Source organism: Pseudonaja textilis, chromosome 2 (assembly GCF_049901715.1).
Source record: "Pseudonaja textilis isolate UNSWEBS1 chromosome 2, rPseTex1.2, whole genome shotgun sequence".
Taxonomy (NCBI): Eukaryota; Metazoa; Chordata; class Lepidosauria; order Squamata; family Elapidae; genus Pseudonaja; species Pseudonaja textilis.
The window spans coordinates 48,753,552-48,766,720 of record NC_141991.1 but is presented as its reverse complement, the minus strand read 5'-3'; the positions used below and the strand labels follow the sequence as shown (position 1 = coordinate 48,766,720).

The window sequence follows — 13,169 nt, the reverse complement described above, 5'->3', positions numbered from 1 at the left end:
TGATGAAATTGAGAAGCAGACTCATCTAGCAATCCTTCACGATGAATCCTGCAGTTAGTTTATCATTCATTTTCCCAATGCATATAAATTGATGGAGCTGGAGAAATAAATCCAATTCCTGTAGCAAATATGTCAGTGATCGACTGTTATTTAAAAGTATGGTAAATTGCTTTGGCTGAAAAATTGCTACATGGCAGTTCATAAAACTAACATCTGGCCATCATCCCTTAGCTATGTGTAAGTGATTTGTATAGATAAATGTACAAATAAAATATTATCCTAGATTAAAAAATGAATATAGATACTTTAAATGCTATCAGATTGAATCTTCATGATATAAAATTCCATTTAGGTCTCTTTCAGGAAGCCATGAAAGTTTTGACAAAGTCTAAGTATTTGGCATATGTTTTTGTTTATAAATCAGGCTTTATTTTAATACTCAGAATCAATAGCAAATGAGGAAGGAAATGTTAAAGAAAATAAGCTGATATGATTATTAAAACCCGAAAGCAGCAGGGATTTTTATTTTATTTTTATTTTTAGTAAATCACATGTAGGCCGATTTCAAGCTTGCAGGATATCTTGTGTTTTGAAATCCATTATTCAAAGTATATTGTGACAATTGGCAGAAAATTCTGATTTTTAGAAAAGAATTAGGAGGCTAGCAATTATTTGAGGATTGGAATTAAATGGAACTCACTGCCCTTCTGTGCAAAAACATCCCCAAATTGATTATATTGTATACCAAGGGTGGGGTTTTTTTTCATTCTAGCAATATAATGTAGGATAATGGGCTTGCTCCTTTCATTGTTGCTATCAGAATGCTGTAATGTTGACAGATGCTTAAAAACTAATCAGGCGCTTGGACTTTGTTCATAGGATAGCAGAACTAACAGCAAATCAGATCTGTGTGCTAGATTGGGAAACACCCTCCATATTATTTTCAAGAAAGTTACCAGGATACTTCCATGAAATCACCAGAAGTCAAACTCATCTTTATTCTTCTGATTCTCAGAAAAGAGAGGCAAAAAAGGCTAGCAGGATTGACTACAGGCCAGTCAGAGTTATACCTTCTGCCCATCGTAAACAGAGCCATTAAGAACCATAACCTTTATTAGACTACAGGGTTCATTCTTGGGGTGATGGTTTCCAAGACATTTATGGAAAAGAGCAATAATGTGTTGCTCCTTCTGCTAAAAGGTCATACTTTTTATTAGGACAGGGTTAAAACACGTAGTAGATAGCTGTTGATCTGTTTTATCCCAGACTTCTATCAGGAACTGAAGGTGGCGCACATAGCACTTCCTTCCACCTCTCCCCCCCACCCCCAAAGAGGAGGTATTATTTGTCATCAAGAAGCAAAACTATTCTCTTAAGTAATGCCAGTGCTGTTCCAGTTCAGCATCTCAAGTATAATGTCTCTTTCCTAACAAATGAAGGAGGTAGGAAGAAAATATAGCCGTAACAGTGTCTTGTTTGCTTTGCATATTAAAATGATCAGAGTGATAGGAGGAAAAGGTTCTTATTAACTTTGAACCTAAATATTAAAATGATCAGAGTGATAGGAGGAAAGGGTTCTTATTAACTTTGAACCCCAGGCAAAACGTTTGTACCTTTTTCTAGTTAGATTTTCAGACACTTTGTTATCACATTGTGATAAAATGAGTCTGGTGTTTCAAGCTTTATGCGAACACAGGAAGTACCCAAACTTTGGGGGGAAAGATTCCAGGATTACCCAATCACAAAAATTTAATAATGGTTTCACAATTCTCCTGTAATTGTGAATTCATTTGATCAATCCTGTTATAAATATAGCTCTTGTAAGTTCAAAACCCTATCAGTTTTAAGGTTTTTGAATTGCCATCTTTCTCACAGAAATTACTGTGCAAAAAGATATTTTATGCTAATATTTTCACTACCTTGGATGTGCAGATCTTCAAGGAAAGTGCTTTTACTTAACTAATTGTTAAACATATTTGCCTTCTGTTTCCCAGGAATCTGAGTAGAATAGGCATTTTTGTTTTCGAGATACTACTATAAATGATACTTCTTGTTGTGTTCTATAAGTGATATTAACCTCATTCAGCCTCCCGTGATACCTGTGAGTGATGAGAAAAAAGATCAACTTCTTTGATTGTTATATTGTGCAGAAAGGCAAGATACATACGATGGTAATAGTAGTCATCATTATCATACAGTAATCCAAGTGGATTTGGCACAGCTTTTTACAGCTGAAGATGATGTACTGATCTCCTGTGTTCTAAATTAGCATATTTACAGGGTTTTTTTTAAAAAAAAGAAAGTATTTGAAATCTTTGTAAACCAAAAAAATAGCAGGAGAAAGATGGTTGGTTACATTTGCCACCTATTTGTAAAAATAATAAAGGTGGGGTACAAATAAGTAAAAAAAATGAAAGGAGTGGCTATAAGGTAGAAGGAGGAGGGAATCTTTGTAAAGCAGGTATTGTGTTTGAAATCTTTAATTTTCATTTGAGTTGGTTCTGCCTGAAATATCATCCCAACTACAGGTAATTCCAGAAAAGATTTAGTTGATCATTAGTGTTCTCAGAAGGCAATGCAAAACATTTTTGCGAGGTGAATTAATCAGAATGCAAAACATTATCCCCTCACACCTCCAAATATTAAATGTATTGAAAACCAAATATAAGGGAAAAAAAGATAATAGCTGCTCTATGAATTATAATACCAAATCACAATATTTATTTTTATTTGTTTGTTTGTCAAACATGTATAAGATAACAAGTATAGGTATGAACATAAACATGAACGAAGGAAATTAATACAGATAAATGGAGACAATAAGGCAGGGACAGTAGGCACGCCAATGTGCTTATGCAAGCCCACTTTAAGGACCTCTTAGAAATGGGGTGAGGTCCACAGTAGACAGTTTGAGGTTGAAGCTGTGAGGGTTTGAGGCTGTAACAATGGAGTCGGGTAGAGCATTCCAGGTGTTGACTCCTCTGTTGCTGAAGTCATATTTTCTGCAATCAAGTTTGATATAATAATATAAGGTTATTGCTTCTCTAATACAGTAATAACTTTCATATGAAGAAACTTCAAAACAGAATGCTGATTACAGTAGAGATAATATTTGTTTATGTAGGAGAAAGAATGGCAGAACCTGAGGATGGAATGAAAAGAGGAATCAGCCTAGAATTCTTGCATAACCACAAATGGGTCCAACCTGTCTTGAGTGCCGTTGTCCCTTAACTACAGTAACTCTAACCAAGTGTTTATCATTAGATGAGAAGATTCCTGTCTAGGCTTTAGCAATAAATCAGTCTAATTGAATCTTCACATGTGGACTTGATCTTTTGCACCTGACAATTTAGCAACTACAATTGTGACTGACAACTCAGTTGTTAAACAAAGCAGTCACTAAGTGGAACTGTGACTGTCCTTGTAAACACGTTTCCTTTGTTTTACAAAGGTCATGAATGTGAGAATTGGTCATAAAGTTACTTTTTCATCACTCATAACTATGAATGGTTGCTAAATGAAGCAGTCACTCAGTGAGGAGCATCTGAGCAAACAAACTGCTTGAAATCTATTTTGCAAGATCTTCTAAATTAATATCAGTGATGTCATGCAAATGAAGAAAAAACTATAGCTAATACTAGGGAAGACTTCATTAATTGTTAGGATCGTTTTTCTTGATTTTTCCTATTTTTGAGGCTGATAAAGCTGAGTTGCCACAGATGGAAAAGTCACAGGTTTCCCTCGTGACAAAGGCTGGAAAATGACTGGCCAGACAAATCAAGATAGAGGTTGTAATTGCACCTGAAAATTAAGAGTACAAAATATTTTACTCCCTAGATGTTGAATCAGAAATCTTGTATATCTATCTGTTTGGTCCTTCTCTAAAAACCTGCATCTGTCTTTTTCTCTCAGACGTAAAGAGTATGGCAAAAGCTTCTGGGTGACACAGTTGATGCTATCAAATGTGCTCTGTGTTAGAGAATTGTCTTTTATTCTTCTCTAGCTCTAGGAATCACACACAGTTCAGAAGGAATTTGCTATCTGTTGAATTCATAATTGTATAATTATTATACAAAAAAGCCATCACTCTGCTAAACAAATAATTCCCTCAACACTGTTCAACTATTTCCAAAGTCTGCATTACTATTACTACTAATCTTCTTGTCATTCCTTATCACCCATCCTCGCCCATTTGTGACTGTATGATGGTAACTTTGTTGCTTGTATCCTTACGATTTATATTAACTGTTTCCTTGTATGATTTGATTGCTTATTGATACCCTATGGCTATCATTAAGTGTCATACCTTATGATTCTTGACTCTTGACAAATGTATCTTTTCTTTTATGTATACTGAGAGCATTTATACCAAGAAAAATTCCTCGTGTGTCCAATCATACTTGGCCAATAAAGAATTCTATTCTATTCTATTCTATTCTATTCTATTCTATTCTATTCTATTCTATTCTATTCTAAGCAATAATAGAATTCTAAAGAATTCTATCATTGCTTTGCTGAATTTCTGAGGAATAATAAATCAGATGATTCTGATTATCTTGATAAAATATCTTCCTTTGTTTAAGAAGCTAGCAAACATCTGTTGAAAGATATATTAAGCTCTCCTGATGATTAAGACCAGAAGAAAAGAAAGAAAAAAGCAGTGCCCTGTTACTTTGGACCCCTGGCCCTTCAGGTCCAGCAGTTTCTTTTCACAATTCTCATAGATTATCCTATATCCTAATAAATATCGTACATAATTGTTTTAGAAGCATTTGAACAGAAAGGCTGGGGAAACAGTGTGGGGTGCATGAATGCGAGCTTGTGGAGGCCAGGGGAAGAGAAGTGGGGCTGGGAAAGAGGGCATGGTGTGGGCAAGGAAAAAAAGGTTTGGGGTGCGTGCCTATGATCACACAGAGGCCCCAGGGAAGGAGGATGCTTTTGGCTGCAAGTGGGCAAAGGGGGTGCTGTAAAGGCCAGAACTTCAAAGACCAGGTGTAAGTCCCTTCATTCAGTGCCATTGTAACTTTAAACATTCACTGAACAAATGGTCATAACTCGAAGATTACCTATATTGGAGGGATAGAAATTCATACACTTTTGTTTCTCCTAGCAACCATAGCAATGGGCCCTATTTCAAAGAGGCACATTTAGGGTTTCCATATAAAGTTATTCACCTAAGTATTTCAGAAAACCTGTAAGTCTAGAAATCTACATATTGTTCAAAAGAAATGTGCTTCCATAAATAAATAAAAAAAGGATGCACCATATTGCTAGATAATATAGAACATATGCCAGATATTAGCAACTATTTGGAAAGTATTTGAAAACGGGAGCATCTGCGGTAGTACCTCCTGTTAAAATGGTGCATTATTTCTTATTCTTTCAGGATCTCTGTTCAGGTTTGCCTTCTGGCCAGATTTGCCATGATGAAGAGAGATTGAAGGTGATATTTACAGATATGGCTCGGCACAAAGATGATGCCCAACAGCGCAGTTGGGCCCTCTATGAAGATGAAAATGTCATTTATTGTTATTTGGAAGAACTGCTTCAGATTCTGGTAATTCGTTGCTTTGGCAGAGACAGGCTCTTTATAAAGTTTATTTGCTCAGCACTTTGATTATTACAAATGGAAAGTGAGTGATAAGATAGCTTAATGCCTGGATGGGCGGTTCACAAAATAGAGACCCTTGAAATCAGGAGAGGCTCACATTTTTGGTGCCAACCAACTGATTAAAATTCTCAAATGGAACAATAAATGTTACCTTCTTAGTGAGATAATAATAACACTCCTAATGCTACAGTCAAGTTAGATGAGATCCTAAATATTATGTTGTTGCCTCTTGGGCTAACTCATCTCAAGTGTAGTCAGAATAAATGTTCCAGTAATTGTCAAACTCATTAGACAATTTTTAATCCTCTCCAAGTGGATAATAACATTCATCTTTCATCTGGGTTTGGCTCTTTTTCAAGCAAGTTTATGAGTTTACTCCAAAGGCTCTTAAGTATTTCTTCCTGTAAGAACGTATATAAAACAGAATTGTTGAGAGGGAGAGAGAAACATTCTTGTGGGCAGAGTCTTTAATGTACTTTAATGCACATACAGTTTTAACACTATCAACATTGGAAATAGACAAGATTTTGGAATAACACTGCCTTTGTTGCTCTGTTCTGAACATTGATTTTTTTTCCGCTATTCATTATTACAGACAGATGCAGATCCAGAAGTATGCAAGAAGATGTGCAGGAGGAATGAGTTTGAATCAGTATTATCTCTTGTGACATATTATCAGATGGTATGACATTGCATTTAGGGCATATAAGTTTGACCAAATCTTGAATAGTTTAATTCTTCCTTTTATATTAATAAATTTGAGCAGAAGTAAGACAGCATAGTTATAAGAAAGCTCTTCGCACTCCCCCGCCCCCAAATCTCTAGGTTCTCTTATTTTAGGTGTGTCTTCAATCGGTCTGACTAATTAGTAAAAATAGCAGGCAAGGCAGCCTAAAGTATGAACTTGTGGGCAAAGTACAAGAACAATGGCTAAATTTCCGAAGTCTGGTGTGACCACACTAAAACAATAGAATATTCTCAAAGATTGCTTTGGATTCTCTATGTCAGGAAAAAAGTGGATGGAAATAACAATAACATTCGGGGTAAAATGCATGCTTTTGTAGGAGATGACCAGGCTGAGCCCGAGGGAAGGGTCAAACATGTCATCAGTCTCAAGTCCCTTCATGCCCACAAGAGATCTAAGTTCAGTCCACCTTGAATTCCTTTGACTTTTTATCTACCAATTTGCTTTGAGCATTAGTAGTTCAGATTCTTGTAGAGACCATGAGTTTTCAATACATTTTTATATTCATTTTAAACTGCCTGGATTTCCTGATTTTCCCATGCTTGACAGCTTTGTTTTCCCCAAAAAAGTAGAAATAATGAATGCCAGAGTCCCTCCTAGCAATTTGAAAGCTAAATGTAGCTTCCCTACTTTAAGGAAGAGAAGTAGCAGCCTTACTGTCATTGGAAAGATTTCCACAGGTGCCTTGGAATATTAGCAGATTGTTCCCATTTCTTGGTTAATTGAGACACATCTGTGTATTGGGTTGGAAATTAAGCTACAGGTAGTCCTCAACTTGCAACTATAATTGGGATTGGAATCTTGGTCATTGAGAGAAGTGGTCATTAAGTGAGATGGCCACTTTTCTGCTGGCAGCCATAGCCCCTACAGAACATTATTCCCCCTGAAGTTTGGCAGGCCTCTCTCCTTCAAGCCTTCTGAAAAGTACTAAAGACCTGACTTTACCCCCAAAGCACTGGGATAGCATCAGGGGACTGCCTGTCAGGAGCCCGACTTAATGCCAGGTGTTGTTTTAATGTTTGCTGTTTTAATCGTTTAATATGATTTTTGTGTTGTTTTAATTGTGAATGGGAGTCATCTGGAGTTTGGTATAAGATGAGTGGCCATACAGTATAAATGTTTTCAATAAAATAAAATAATTTGTTTACTGAAATTATTGCGGTCAGCATAGAATAATTATTTTCTGAGTTTACCTGGAATACTTCACTTTCTGAATAGCAAGTAAAAGAAACATACATTATTTATAGTTAGGTATTTTGTTAATTAAAAACAATTTTCTTCTTAAGGAGCACAGAGTTCCATTACGCCTGCTGCTTCTGAAATGTTTTGGAGCAATGTGCAATTTGGATGCTGCTATTATTTCTGCTCTGGTTAATTCTGTTCTGCCAATGGAGCTAGCCCGAGATATGCAAACTCATACCCAAGGTAAGGCATATTTTATACAGTAAATCTTCCTATAGCTCAGACAGAATACAAATTTTTCTTTTACTGATGATATGTTACTACATTTTGAGGCTCTTAAGGAGTATATTCCAAAGCTATATTGCAATAAAGATGCATAATGATGGTCTGTGTTGAACATGATGTTGTGGAAAATCTGGATATAGATTTAACTAATATGTAGTAATAAAGTTATGGATCATAACCTTTTCCTTTTCATTGAGGATCCCTGATACGGGTAGTTAGGGGGGAAATTACATTAAAGACTATAATGGTAACTTCTTTATTAGAATATAGGAATGCTATAGGGACAATATATCTTGAAGAATTTGACAATGGCCCCCATAACATGCTGATGGCAAACTGTAAAGGTTGAACTGGAAGATGAAAATGTAAAAGATAATACAGCTGGTTTGAAATTCATTCACCAAAACAAGGCTATTTACTCAATGATTTATCATCAGTTTGAGGAAAAGTATTGACAGAGGTGTCCTAAGGTTTAGTTCCTGGGTCTTCTATTCTTCAATGTTCTGTTAATTAATTGGTAAAGGCGGAATACAGATCAGATTTGTGGATTATTTCAATTTGAGCAAACTGGCTAGTATCCTAGAAGACAGAAATAAACATCAAAACAATATTGATGAATTAAAGAAATGAACAGAAAGTAACAACAAAATTTAACCAAGACAAATGAGGAGTTCACTTAAGAAATAAAAACCAAATGTGTAGATATAGGATTGAGAATATATAAGTGGGTATTATTACATGGTAAAAGCTACTGGAGTAATAAACTGAATATCAGCCACCCTAAAAAGAAAATGCTAATTTTGGCTGCACCAACAGAAATACAATTATAAGAAGTAATGTTTTCACTTTATTCTGCTTTGGTCAGATCCTACTTTAAAGACCAAGTCTCATTTTGGATACAATGATACAGAAAAACTTGCATAGATTTGGGAAAAGGAAATGAGGGTAATAGGCAACTACGAATTAAGACAATTTGTTTATATTTCCTATTTCTAAACTGCCTATCTCCCTCAAAGAGCAGCTCTATTGGTGATATGTTTAATATTTAAAAAGAGAGAAAGGAAGGAAATGAGACCACTGTCCAAATATCTGGAAAGCTATCTCATAGAAGGTCAAGATCTATTATCTAACATTTGAGGGTGCTGGAGACTGAATTAAGTTATATTAAAAGAAGATAGATTCTGGTAGAATGTTAGAAAAAAAAAACCCTTAATATTAAGAGCAACTTAACAATGAAACCAGTTACCCAGAGTTGCTGAATTTGTTCAGCGACATCTGTTGGAAATGCTTTGTTTTGGATTTCAAAACTGGACAGCAGATTTGACTTGATCCCCCAAATGGCCCTTTCCAACTCTATAGTTCTATGAAGTTTTTGGTGGTAATCAGTTTTAGCAGCAATTTTCAAAGGGAATCTCTATTTTCCTCGTGGTGCATGACAATTATGTTCTGTTATGGAGAAATGAAGATGAAGGCATGGATGTGGCTAGAACACAGCTTCTCTCTCTCTCTCTCTCTCTCTCTGTCTGTCTGTCTGTCTGTCTGTCTCTGTCATTTGGAGGAGTTAAAATAAGAACCATGGATTGGGCAAAGTTGTCTGTCCAACTCCCAGAGCTCTAAAACATACCGGAGACTGGTGTTTTACAGTTCTTCATGGCAGCATCTGTAAGGACACTCTGGGTGATCCCAATTCCTCTCCTTCATACAGAGGGGAATTCAGGGAGCCAGTTCCTTCATCGGCTTCATTTTCCATCGTGATCATTGGTTCCACTAAAAGTGAAGTTATCTTAGTCTGCCATTGCCTCCCTGGAAGTCTGCCATAAGGGTGGTTTTAAGGTGGGATTCCGATACTCTTGAATAACTTTTATATTGGACTTCAGCTTTGACAGCAAGAACCATCATTGGCACTTAATGGAGCCCTTGGAGAAACATTCATTTAATATTGGTGAACATTTATTGGCTGTTAACAAAAAGCATGGAAAATTTGCCATAGTTGTTTTGTTAATATATTGGCTGTAACATCAGCAGGTAGCAGCAGAAGCTAAGCATGGTCCGTTCTGCATAGTACTTAAATAAGAAAGCCCTTGGAACTCAAGGATTGGTGGATGAATGACAAGGTTGGAAGAAGACAGGGACAGGTTACTTCATAGCATTGCCAAGAAAACTTTATGCATGGCCAACATTGTCTTATTGGCAGGACAAAAAAAAAAGCACTCAATCTTTATAATTAGGTAGATTACCTTTATTTTAAATGACACATCACTAAAAAAATCTGATTTAGTAGGAATGACATTGCCATCTAGGATTTAAATAGATCATATTAATAAACATGATCAACTGTTTTAGTATACAGTATTTTCCTTTTAAGAAAAAGCGTTAGGATGAAAAACTTCTAAGAGAATACATTGGAGTGCATTTGCCCTAAGTATCAAAGACAGCTGATAAGACACTAAAATGGCCTTTCTCTACTGCAAACAGAAAAAATATGATAGACACAGAGGCTGAGCTAGAGAACATTTTACATTGGATCAAAGCCCTGCTCTATCTGGGTCTGAATCTGACCATCAAGACTGCTGGGCAACCTTAACAAAATGAAAGGGGAAATCCTGAATAAGTATCAAAGCCATGTTAGAACTCATTAGTAGGGATATGCAGTGCTTCTTGCTCAAAGACATATAGGTGCCTTGGAGTGTAGGTATGAATGTAGCACCTATGTACAGTTGTTTGAAGCAGCCACACCTTTCTCTGGGAGAAGATTTGTTGGGCTGAAGAATTCTCAGCCAAATGTGATGCATCATGAAGCATCCTTTGAATACGAAATCCTATGTAGCTGTAATAACCACCTTTACACATAACAGTGCAATTGCTATAGGATACATTCTGATCCAAGTACTGGATATGACATTTTTTTATGCCTCTCCTTTTGAGATTTGGCTGTGTACACATACGCACTCACTAGTTTTCTTTTTATCATCGGAGTTTGATTGTCTGCCATGTCAGAAGACCGAATATTTCTACGTTTGTTTGCAGAACTTTTGGGACACCATTTCTCTCTGCAGCTTGATAGTGCAGATTAAAAATGATGCTGACACTTCATGTTAGCAGGACGATTGCCTTTGCTTCAAAAAGGGGTGCTGGCTTGCCGCCACCTAAACAGCAGGATTCAATTCCGTCCCTCACTAATTTCAGTCTGTTACATTCTGCTATATTCAGTCATTTCCTCTAAGAAATCCCTGCTATCATTCATTCAGTGTTTATATTCTTTTACCATTGTATTTGTTGGCAGCCAGATAAATGGGGAGTCTCATTGTGTCTTTATCTTCACCCTTTTCCTGTCTTTCCAAGTCCACGTGCATAGCCAGTTAACTCACACAAAATATGCATGTTGTGATAGGGTTTTTTTTTGCATTTGTGTTGTCTCTTGATACTTCCTTGTAGGTAGGACATTCCATCTGTTTGGTGTCAGACTCTGGCTTTGTGGTTGATATTTCTTTCCTAAATGGCATGATCTTAGAGTGGCACTATAAAGTACCTTCACCTTTTTACTATTGCTGCTACTCTTACACTTAATTCTGCTTTTCGATGTCCAACAATTGAAGTCTATCAGCAGACGGGCACGTGAGGTTAGAATAGGAACCCCTCACAGGTCCAGCTACTGAGGTATCAGTTTCAGAAAAAATGTGTCTTATCTGTTTGCTCCTTGACATGTTTTCTAACCAAAGCTTGTCTTTTTCATGGCTATGTGTTACATCTATTTTGCATGCATGTCACTGCTAATGTGTTAGACTCTTCATTGATTGGTACTTGTTCATTGATGGGCAAAACTATCACGACTCTTTCATTGATGTTCAAATGGTGGTTCATTTAAAATAACAATTGGCAAAGGAGGACCGCAGCAATAGATGCCGAGCACTTTGCACTGCTTTGATTCCTTTCTAAGAGCTATTTTGTAACTCAGTGCTTGGGGGATTTTTTTTTCCCCCACCCCATTGCTGTCAAAGAACTGTAAACAGGATTTCTCATGAAAAATGACTTTGCATGGTATAGTGATGGAAGCTTATTTTGGTGCTAGCCACTTGGGTATTGAGGCTGATCCATCTTCTGATAGATTGCAGAGTGTCTAATCCTTTTTTGTGGCTGGCAGAGATCAGGGTAATCCTTGCTGACTCTCAAGCAACTCAGATTGGTGCCAAGCCTGCAGTAGCTATTCCATAGCATCCCAATTTTAGCTTCCCAATTTTAAAGAGAAACATAGGATGGTAAAACACTAGATTCTACATGATTTTGATGAAAATATACAACACTTCCACTAACACTGGCATTATGGCTGCTCCAACTCCCCTCTTTTTTTTAAAAAAAAAACTATACCTGTGATACAACAATGGCCTTTTTTTGTAGAATGGTTTGCTTGGGACACTCTTATTTCCTTTAGTTTAAGTAACTAAAACAAATCTTGTGATTTCATATTAATGCATTTATAGAATAATTATGTTGACTTACCTGCTGTCTATTTTTTGAAGTTCTAGTGATTTGATGTAATTGTTGCAGATCTTGAATTATCCCTGGTCTTTCCTTCTTCCGCAAGTAACAGCTACTGGCCTTTGTAACATAGTTGCAAAATATAATGATATATTTTATACTTGAATTGCCTTATACTGGAAGCAGTGAGCTAATTGGAGCATGGATATTGGTTCATAGATGCCTGGCTTGTCCCAAACAAAGCATGAACTCCATAGGTTAAAAATCCTGGCAATGTTTTGTTAACTGCCCAAAGGCCATTCATTCCTCTGCCAGGAGAGTAAATGAGTAGAATTCAAAGTTACTCCTGGTTTTTCATCTCTACAGGTAATTTGCCTGTAGTGATGAACATAAGGTGAAGGACTCAGAGAAGATGTCAGGGAGAACCAGATGTGGTCTGTCAGCTGCCAGTTGTCATCCATTCCCTTTGAAAAACAGCTACAGCTGCTACAGTGATAAGTCTGTAGGGCTGAAGCTGGAAAACAAATTTAGCACAAGTGGGGAGATAAGGAGTGTGGCGGGGAAGAATGATGCAGTCTTCCAGAAAGTTGGTTGCCAGTTTGGTCCAGTGCAGGGGTGTCAAACTCGCAGCCCACGGGCCAGTTGCATCACATGCTGGCCCCGCCCGCGCCCAGTTTAGTGAAGGTGGGAAATGTCCTGATATATCACATGATGACACTGTGACAAGGCAAGTTTGACACCTCCGGTCTAGTGGTTAAGAAAGGTCAGGTTAGAAACCAGGAGGCAATGAGTTCTAGTCCATCTTTAGGCTTGAAAGCAGGCTGGGTGACTTTGGGCAAGTCCCTCTCTCAGCCTGTGAGTCACAATTTT

The 13,169-nt window shown here is 36.9% G+C and overlaps 1 protein-coding gene across 2 annotated transcripts in view; it reads left to right on the top strand.

The window, feature by feature from the left end:
• NCKIPSD (NCK interacting protein with SH3 domain) overlaps positions 1-13,169 on the top strand; it is a 114,424-nt gene that overhangs the window by 87,047 nt on the left and 14,208 nt on the right. For both annotated transcript variants that reach the window (XM_026723474.2, XM_087923797.1), the window contains exons 6-8: positions 5,387-5,557; positions 6,207-6,293; positions 7,643-7,781. In XM_026723474.2, coding sequence (XP_026579259.1) covers positions 5,387-5,557; positions 6,207-6,293; positions 7,643-7,781 — 397 coding nt within the window. The remainder of the gene's footprint in view (positions 1-5,386; positions 5,558-6,206; positions 6,294-7,642; positions 7,782-13,169) is intronic.